The sequence below is a fragment of the Synchiropus splendidus genome, chromosome 18, assembly GCF_027744825.2.
Source record: "Synchiropus splendidus isolate RoL2022-P1 chromosome 18, RoL_Sspl_1.0, whole genome shotgun sequence".
NCBI lineage: Eukaryota > Metazoa > Chordata > Actinopteri > Syngnathiformes > Callionymidae > Synchiropus > Synchiropus splendidus.
The window spans coordinates 2134262-2143974 of NC_071351.1; the positions used below are offsets into that span (position 1 = coordinate 2134262).

General features: G+C 48.6%; 2 protein-coding genes across 11 annotated transcripts; one reads left to right on the plus strand and one right to left on the minus strand.

Annotated features, from left to right (window-relative positions):
* On the plus strand, positions 1-5794 carry hmga1a (high mobility group AT-hook 1a). 4 transcript variants are annotated; one of them, XM_053850588.1, is made up of 5 exons: positions 1-203; positions 942-1044; positions 1404-1484; positions 2099-2152; positions 4067-5794. In XM_053850588.1, exons 2-5 carry the CDS (start codon positions 961-963, stop codon positions 4151-4153), a joined length of 306 nt encoding a protein of 101 aa, XP_053706563.1. In that variant the 5' UTR covers positions 1-203; positions 942-960; the 3' UTR covers positions 4154-5794. The 4 variants fall into 4 exon arrangements, with proteins under 4 accessions (XP_053706563.1, XP_053706560.1, XP_053706561.1 ...); XM_053850585.1 differs by having other exon boundaries at positions 41-203; positions 942-1059; positions 4067-5793; XM_053850586.1 differs by lacking the exon at positions 1-203 and adding an exon at positions 223-378.
* An 828-nt stretch (positions 5795-6622) lies between these two features.
* On the minus strand, positions 6623-9411 carry smim29 (small integral membrane protein 29). Of its 7 annotated transcripts, none has more exons than XM_053849662.1 (6): positions 9153-9411; positions 8953-9086; positions 8689-8725; positions 8254-8622; positions 8077-8182; positions 6623-7409 (listed from the first exon to the last, which is right to left on the minus strand). In XM_053849662.1, the coding sequence occupies exons 4-6, from the start codon at positions 8532-8534 to the stop codon at positions 7341-7343; spliced, it is 456 nt and encodes a 151-aa protein (XP_053705637.1). In that variant the 5' UTR covers positions 8535-8622; positions 8689-8725; positions 8953-9086; positions 9153-9411; the 3' UTR covers positions 6623-7340. The 7 variants fall into 7 exon arrangements, with proteins under 7 accessions (XP_053705637.1, XP_053705642.1, XP_053705641.1 ...); XM_053849667.1 differs by having other exon boundaries at positions 8254-8279; positions 8421-8551; positions 8953-9411; XM_053849666.1 differs by having other exon boundaries at positions 8254-8279; positions 8421-8622; positions 8953-9411.
* Between the last annotated feature and the right edge of the window lie 302 nt (positions 9412-9713).

Below are 9713 nucleotides of genomic sequence, written 5' to 3' on the forward strand. Positions count from 1 at the left end.
CTGGAGGGGGAGGGTCGCCCAGCTCGTCCTGTTGGTGGCCCATTTATCATATCTCCGCCCTCCAGTGTTCGGCTCCCATGAGGGCGGCTCTTTAAATTGCCCCAAAACTCTTCTGGCTGGCGCCTTTTTTCCCTTTATCTGACGAGGACGGGACGCACATGCTCCTCGCTGGGCGACGCTGAACTCGATCCCTCTGCGAACCGGTAGGTTTGGGCTCTCTTGCGCTGGTTCCGACAGGCGGTGTGCTTTTAAAGGGGCGGGCTGCAGTCTGACGAATAAAATCGGTCGTCGGCGCGAGGCTGGTTACCGGCTGTAAGCGAGAGGCTCGCCGGAGAAAACCTCTGGCTCCGGGACTATTTCACTGGGAAGACGGTGGCGGTGAGTGCGGCGCGCCGTCGTGCAGTGCGGTTTGACTCGTGTCCGCGTGAAGCTCGGACGCTTCCATGTCGAGCCGTCTATTGTTGCGTTAGCCCGGGCTTTCACTTGCAGATAACGGGCAGATTCCTCACCGTGTTGCTCCTTTGTTGGCCTCGCGGGTGCCGTGCAAGGCGTGTATCGTGCACCTATCACGGCGATAGGTCGACGGTGGGCTGTATTTCGTGACCGCGGGTGGACTGCTGCGCGCAGACACGCGCCCCAAACAGGCCTGATAAGCGGCCACAACAATCGCAGGCCTGTGCCTCTGGCTGGTACGTGAACGCACCACAGGGTTCAACGGGTTTTCGGCGGCTTTGTGTGGCCTATCCCCGGGTAGCAAAACCAGAGATCAGTTGAATTCAAATCCCCTGTTTATACCGCGACGCAGACCGAAATAGACCAGGAAATAAGCGCGGATTAGACGGGTTACCGGCGTGCGGTTATCCCGGTCATTTTCGATGTGCAGTTTGCGGGCGTCTGACCGAGCAACAGCGTGACCTCGACTGTCCACGTTCACCCACCAGGTCTGATAGAGAAGGAAACATGAGCGACAAGGGCACAGTCTCGCCGAAGGAGAAGGAGACCACAGAGAAGAGGGGGCGTGGGAGACCCCGCAAGCAGCCCCAGGTAAAGGGCTCAGACGTAAGTAGTTCCGCCGAGCGCCTGAAGAGGGCAGCATGTGGCGTCACCTCTGCATGATGCTGGTTTCCCAGTGGACAGACACAGCTGTTCATCACACAGTGCACGCAGTTCGTTTTTAGATCAACACCTTCACTGATGCGTGACAGCACGCTTGTAAGCTGTCTGCTTGGTCATCACTCACTGTTTTTTTTTCCCTGCTTGACCGCCGTTTGACGTGGAAGGTGACGGTCGCTCTCTTGTGAAGGACCCAGTTTCCTGTGTTGTTCTGATCTCAGCCTCGTCTGTTTCGACACTCTGGCTTGACTCATGATGTTTTACAAGATGTACATGGTTTTATTTGGCAGGAGGCCAGTGGGTCTCCCACTCCCAAGAGGCCCAGAGGGCGGCCAAAGGGAAGCAAAAACAAGGCACCCAGCAAGAGCAAGGTGAGTGGATCACCTCCCGTGTGACGTTCAGGTGCATGAGAAGCCTAGATTTCTTGCCCTTTTCCTCCTAGCAGCGCTCAAATTGTACTTCCTGTCCTGCAGTATGTGGTGCACAGTGTGCTGCAGGTGCAGTGGCTGTTGCCAAGCTGACACGAAGCACCCCTCAGACCCCCCCACCCCCCAACCTAGCCATCGCACAGTCCTAGTTCTACTCTGCCTGCCGTCTCCATAGCAACAACAGCCTTTTTTTTTCTGCCTCTTCCTCTCCGAACCCACCAACTCCCCGCTGCTCTCATTGTCTTTTCTAAGAATCGGAAAGACAGGGGAAACCAAGCACACGTGTATGAATGTTGTAGTTCCATGCTGCCGAGCGCTCCTCTCCGCTCGGTTCCTCCAGCTGTCTCCCAGCCTCAGACCAGGTGCTCGGCCAACTTGAGTGGCCTGTGTGCACTTTCTGCCGGCCTCCTAGATAATGGCCCATGAACCCGGTGCCCTCATCTGGCCACCTCTTTGCAAGGACGCTGACGCCACCTGCAGGCAGAGATTGTCGACAGCATTGTTTGCACTCGGCACAGCCAACTGCTTTTGAGTCTAACCCTGCGCTGTTCCTCCAGGCAAAGTCAGAAGCACCTGCTTCAGGGAAGCGCAGAGGAAGGCCCAAGAAGGAGGTGAGTGTTTCCCTGATGTTTCCAAATATGGCCTGCGTTCGGCCTATTCTGCCGAGCCGCATGGTAAATGTCACTGAAATGAGCTTTCAATCTTTCTCACCGCCAGAGTTGACATGTTTCAACTGTTCAGATCGGAGTGGGGTGCAGGCTGGCGGCTTTAGTTGTCGCCGTCCTCGGTGCTTTACATACCAAAACATTTGAGGACAGATATTGACTGTCTCTAGCTTGAGGCGGAAAAAACTTTCAAGCATCAGGGTGGACTGGCAACTATCTGACCGACCTCCTCTCGTGTCTCCGAATGCACTAAATCCTGTGATGTTTCCATTGATGGAAGCCACTTAAAGTTGGCGACCAATTAGATGCAAGGGTTAAAGCAGCCCGGGGCCAAATGCGGCCCTTTTGACGATATTTTTGTGGCCCTTCTGGAGTCAGAGTAAAACTATAAAACCGATCACGTCAAAATGTTTCTGACGTTTTTGTCTTGTGCCTTTTTTTTTCTTTATTATGATGCAACTGAAACATGATTTCCTTTTTTCATTTTTCTTACTTGTCTTTTCCATTGACAATTTTAGATTTTTGCATTTCTTAACCCTTAAAATACATCAGAATTGAAAGTACACTTTGAAATATTTGACACACTGACAATATTTAAATTGAATAGATTTAAATTAAATAAAACACAACAAGTCAACATTTTCTGTGTAGTTTTTGGAGGTCCGTGTATGATTCGTTCTGAAATGAAAATTGAAATGATACAAAAAGAATAATGGCGTGTTTTTTCATGTTTTGTAAATGAATTCCGTAAAAAATACTATGGGGATGGGTCATGCGTGTTGAATAGCTGGTTTTTAACAGGGTCGTCTGAAGCCATCTCTGTGCACCTCATAGCGTCCCCTCATTGTTAGCTCGGAGACGTCAAAGTTGCCTCGGCCCTCAGGAGACATTGCCACGTTGTTGTCATCTGTGATGTACACGCTACGCGTGTCAACCTGGTGAATGTAACAAATACCTGGCGGTAGTCGACTTTAGGAAAATAGCTCTTTTGTGTGTGCCTGTTCGATCATTAATACCAGGGAAACAGTCAAGGTTCTCTCGGTCATGGCTTCTGTGCCGCGCCTGCTTTCTCTGGACAAGACGAACCGCTGCGTCTTCACCCTTGGTGCTTTCTGCTCGTTGTGCGGTTCCTTCCGGTTCAAGCGACCCTGTTAAAAACCAACTATTCCATTCAAACGACCCATCCCGATAGTGTTTTTGTTGTTCTGTTTTCAGCATGAAAAAACTTTTTGTTTTATGGAATTGGCTTGTAAGCACCTCCCCACGGTCACAGTATCTTAGCTGGGCCCTTAGCAAGTTGAATGGCCCTCCTCTGGGTTCAAGACGCAAACGTCCTGCACATCACGCTCGGGGGCCCAGTGGGGCCCAGCAAGTCTTGTGCCAGTGTGATTGAGCCCTAATATGAAGAGAAACGCATGCTGACGTCACAAGGAAGCCAGTGTCTGGTGGTGTGAGTGCAGGACTGGTCCACTCCTGAATTCAGCTGCCACTTGGTGTTTGAGATGAAGCTTCTGTGACCCTCATTCCTGCAGTCTGCCACCAGAACACTCAGGGCGTGATCCCGACCTTCAAGCAAAAGTCATCCAAAACTGTCAGTCAACCCTGGAAAGCGGATGAAGTTGTGGTTTTCTGGTGGTTGTTTAGGGAATGTTCCAAATGGCCAGCTCTGGATGAGTCACAGAGGAGTGACCTGAAGTTACCCCCGCCCCGGCCGCGTGGTTTCCTTTTTGCTGTTTTTATGAATGAACGGCGCAGTTTGTGTGACTCACGTTTTTTTGTCGCTGGCTGTTCTTAAAAGATCATGAATCACAAGCAGCCGCCGCGGCACTGAGAACCTGACTCTGGCTTCTCTTCCAACAGGAGAAGGAGGAAAAGGCTGCACAGGAATCATCTGGCGAAGAGGAGCAGGAGGAAGAGGAGGAGGAGGAAGAGGAGGAGGAACAGTAATCCACTACGCATGCTACCTCACTCAACATACTGACTTACTGTTAACCAGAACTGGGCCTCATCTCGGACGTCGGTGCCACCACTTGACCACTGTTCACGACGAAGCCCCTCTGTCCAAGGAGAGGCAGCATATTCAAACATCAATCTTGCAACAGCACTGGATAGAACAATGGACCATGCTCAAGCATAGATCTAAGATTTACTCGATGGCCCTTTTTCTCTCCATGTTATCACGAGTCTTTTCGACTGGACAAAGTCAAGCTACTAGGGGCCTGGATTGTCTTTCTCCCACCACCCCACCCCACCCCACCCCACCTAACGCTGGTTTGTAGGTCATTTCCTCTGCTTCGTTTTTGTTGTACCCGCATCTGAGATGGTAGGGCATATAGTTATCTCCATGTTTTGTACTGGACAAGGGTGAATTTTACCTATACTTGCAATCTGTTTGTGTGAAGTTAACCTACCCCCTGCGTTGTATTTTAGATGGAGTTGAGCTTCAGCTTGGATGAGACTAGGTGGTAGATCTGTGTGTGTTTGATTTCTTTCCACCTGCAGTCTGCTTGACCGCATCCTCTCACATGTAGGGCAGAGCTTCACCGTGCCCCCCTGCCCCCCCTCCCTCCTGTAGAATGATAGTCACGCATTTCCCCCCTCAGTAGGAAGCGTCTCACTAGAATCTGGTCGATCTTGCTGTTTTTGGTTCTCTGGGTTTACATACTTTTAAAAGTTGTGTGTGTCATGTAATGATAAACATTTTTGGTATAGTGTGTGGTTTTATTTTTTTAAAAAGGATGTAGGCAGAGCGCATCTGTGTCATTCAGGGAGCTTTTTTCAATCTTCACTAGTTTAGTTTTCAAGTTCTCGCATAGCCGAACGGAAACGGTCGGGCAGCCGGTGAGAGCCGACATGGCCGCCCTCGCCGCTGCCCCGCGCGGTCCTTCTGTCATGACCTTGTTGTGATATACTTTTAAGTCTTGGAAGTGAGTTTTTTTGTTTTGCTGCCTGCTACAGGATCTAGTTGTGTATTTGAAAGTGTCAGGGAATCCTTGTTCACGGTCCTCCTGGGTTTTCCACGCACACCTAAGCTGCTACAACCTCAGTTACAGAACCCGGAATACTGCAAACGGGCATTACAAAGCCTGTGATTTCATACCTCACTCAACAGTTTCTTTTCCCATTAGCCCCCCTTTTGTTTTTCTTTAAGTCACCGGACAGTTTTTAAAAAAAAAATGCTGGACTGTTATGATTTCCGCATGCTTATGGTGAGTTACTTCTTAAACATCAACTGCCAATGACAGGAAGGTCGTATCAAGCAGGTGTGTTTTATTCCTTTTAAAATTCTTCTGGTGCACTGAACTGTTGGTTTGTGGACAAATGTTTGTGTGTTTGATAGACTGGGTGCTTTCATATGTTCTGTTTTTCTTCAAACCGTTGGCAGCCCTTTTGCCAACGCGAGTTCAACAGTGAGTTTCAGGTTCATTTCCATCTGAATCCAATCATTTATATACTGTAAACTCATGAGGATGGGATCATTCTTTTTAATGTACACCGTATATAAATGTACAACGTCTATATTTCTATGGTGCCCTACAGCAATTTGTATCAGAATTGAAATGGTCAATAAAGAGAATTTTCTTTGTCATCCCTGCGTTTCCTTATTCCACAATGTCAGCTCTGTTTTTGAGTAAACCAAAGTCCAAGTTTACAGTCGTTTGATTTACTCTCTTTTCCAAACTGATTAACCACTGCCTTTTTTTTCTTCAATGAAAAGCAGTTTTTGCTCTTATTACAAGAGGCTTTTGTTTTGAATGGTATGTTGTGTCTCTGGGAAAATGAAGGTTTAAAAAAAAAAAAGTCTCAAACAGGAATGTCTGACTCACTGCGTAGTGTTAACTGATCAAAGGCAGGTGTGAGTCACGTCGACCTGAGGGTATCGGCATTTTGTGTTTCATGTAACTTGAATTTTATTGTTCGTTTTTATGTGTTCTGTTGGGTCGCACGCGCATCACATGATGGTTTACTTTCTGTTGAAATGTTGCTGCATTGACGTGCAGTCAACACGATGGTGGAACTTAACAGCAAATTCAATAGGGCTCAGTCGTATTCTTTACCTTCTACTTCATACATGTATATATATATTCCATTGGGTTTTTGGATCATCCTCCCTGTCCCCATTCACCTCATTGCTTGTCCTCTTCTTTTCACTGGTGCCTTCAACATTCTCCATCTTCTGCCACTTGACATGTCCAAACTGAACTTGACCTCACTTGAACTCTGTCACCTAACTGTTGTACTCTCATCCTTCGAGTCCATGTTGTTGTGTTGTTGGTAGGTTTATTGAGGCTCGATTTATCTCTGTAAAACTGTAAACTTGGGTGAGAGAGAGTTTAGCTCACTTCACTCCTATAATTCTCTCTTGACATAAAGGAGCACTTGACTCTGCAAAATAGTACAAAACAGTTCCAAGCATTGAACTCAAATTAGTTTATTTCCTTTCACCATCAATCTACGCTTGTTTCACAGCAGTAACTCAGCACAGTCACATCAAGGCCTCTTTATTATGAACCGATGACTCATTCTTGAGAAGATGTAAAAGGCGTCTGGGTAAAATATACGTCAACGTTTGATGCATTTAAAAATAAGCTCTCATCACACGTGCAGGACGTGAAGTGACTCTTAACTCGGCAGTAAACTCAACACATTGCAAGTGGCGTCCAGTCATGAAGGAAAGGTAGCGAAGCGCCCTTGATGCTTTAGTCAAACCTCTGGCATTCACCTTCACTGCTGCCCCGTCTTGTTGACAGGACATTCTTGAGGATCCAGTCATCTGTAATCCCGGGGGTGGACGGATAACTTCCAGATCTGACTCCTCATGCCATGGGAAGGAGTCATCCAATTTGGCTTCACCAAAAACAACGTGGGATCATCGCCGCCGCGGAGAGTGGGTGTGTAGTTCCGCTTCAGTCAGTGAGGAATTATCATCATCAAGTGGTGCACGTGAGTGGTTGATACTCCAGGACAGAAAAACTCCAGAAAACAAAACCAGTGGAAAGGTTTGTGCACAGCATTGACACCTCAGCGTGAACCCACACCACAACTATTCTCTCAATGAATCAGTGACAAACAAATAAATTATGAGAATAAATAAGGCGCGTCCGACAGTCTCGCCGCTTCCAGTCAAGAGTGTTCACGCCTTGACATCTTTGGTCAGAAGAGGACGCCTTTGTTGATAGCCTTTGGCCCAACCTTGAACAATCTGAGGAGAAAAACGCCAACATTACATCACACTTACTGAGGAAATCTAAAGTTAGGCGGGCAGTTTTGTTTTTGTTTTTTTTATGCAGCCAGTAGTCTCAGTTAAATCCAGTCTACAACTGATGACAAAATATCCCCCTCTGTCTTATTCGGCTTGTATAAACCTCCTGTGAAGGAGGGAAGTCAAGTTTGCGCCTTTTTTATTTCAACGCTTCCTTTTTTTTTTCACAGCGTTCGACGGAGAACACCGCCCTCTAGTGTTTGTACGTCATGTTTTGACGTCACAGTGCACTTGAGATGAGAGTTGAGAAATATTTGCGAGCCATACAGTGGCTTCTAGAAAAAACAAACCCTTCCGTTTACTGTGGAGGAAATGTGAGGAAAGGATCTGTGGCTTTCATGAGTCAAACTCAGCCTGTGTGGACGTCACAAACCGGTCAGTTCTTCACCAGTTCAGTGCGACAGAAGGTTTGCCATCACTGAACACGTGACTTTCACCATCTCAGGCACGTTGGCATCCAGTTGGATCCAGCTCTGTTGAAAGGGTGACGCAGACCGAAGCCTTCTGACTCACAAAGTGTGGACATGGACCATGTTAATGGTTCGGCGCTGCCACCAATTCCGCCGCTGTAAAAGTTGAATCGGCAGACGTGGCAAACTTCACGCACCCTTGTGTCGTCCTCTCCCCACAGCAACTCTTGCTCAACTTCGTTCAGCTCCTCCGAGGGGTCGTACGTGTAGATGGGCAGCAGTTGGTGACGCAGCCGGTCCACCCTGAGGACGACACAGAAGAGACCCTCAAACACACCGCGGCATCCTGAGGGGGCCGCAAACCAGACATTTACCTCCTTCTCTTGCGAAGGTACATGACCTGAAACACAAACACGGAATCGTTGTTTTGAACATCAAATGATGCTGGTGTGTCATGTTTCAGGTGAGCTGCGTGGAATGACCTGGACTGTCTGCGGTGACCACTTGGGCAGGGGTCAAGTCGGTGCAGGTCACCACTTACCACAGCTGCGGCGACTCCGGCCACGGTGATGAGGAAAAACGGCACCAGCACATAACCCACCGCCAGGTCGCCGTCGATGCCGGGAGGAGGAGGAGGGTGAGTGGTGGCGTTCATTGCGGTGGAGCCCCGGCCTGGAACACACTGAGCTCAGGCCTCATCCTGCGCGTTCACGTGACTTCCACATGGTGTCACTCAGACGAACCTGAGGGAGGAAGCAGCAAAGCCAAACAGTCGATCCCAAACTTCACAACATCTCGCAGAACCTCACCTTCTAGCGCGCACTCCCGACGGCACTCTGGAGCCACCTGAGCGAGACAGACGCATTAAACTGGGGTCACGTCTCACTCGCCCGACCGTCTGTGTCTCATCTGCAGCCACGCGCTCATCCACCCGCCGCGCTGCTTTAGCCGCCGTCACATGACCGGCGCGTGCAAAGTAGTCAACCGCGCGGCGATCGGCTTGTTTATCGGAGGCTCTTTCGACTCACTGAACCCCTGGGTGTTCGGTGGACGGTTGGTTAATGTTTACTCACGGTGCGGAGCTTCTTTGAGGAGGTTTGTTGTGCTCGGTGACAGTTCCGCAAACAGCTGATCTCCCGTTAGCAGCAGCAGCAGCAGCCACTTCCTGTCGTCGCCCCTTCACAATGAAGCGCAGAGCAGCGCGCGCCTCAACACACACACACCGTCATCCATTAGCCCACAAGTGTTTTATTCAGTTACCTCATTTCCTTACAGATATCGTGACCGTCGGGTCTCATTCTGAACGAAGGATGCATTCAGGCGTCCACGTGTTTAAAACTGACTTTCCAGTAGTGAAACACAGTTTTGAGTTTTATTATTTTGTCCTGAGAATGTGGTCCGGGTTAGTTTTATACCACTTTTAAAGATCAAATATGTCTAGATCCAACATCAAGGCAGCGATTTCTTGACATCTACCAGATTTGCTTTCATGATCAGTGCGTGTTTTCTCTCTCTCTCTGTGGCTGGATATCATTGTTTTGATCGAAATAAAAGCCTGTCCTGAGCGATTAAAGGGTGAGATCATAGTGCGTTTGTTCCAGTTGTCCATCAATAAAGCCAAAAAAGGAGGTCCAAACACCAACGCATGCATCCTCAACCTGAGCTCCAACCATGGATCGTTTTGTTTGACCTCATCAGCTGAGAGAGGTTTTCATTTCTCGTTGTTTCATTTTTATTTTGTCGTTCTTTTCCTGTTTTCAATTGAAAAAAAGTTTCCCAATCCACCACTAGATGTCAGTGACCACCTGTACGAAAACAACAGGTTCAGCGTGTC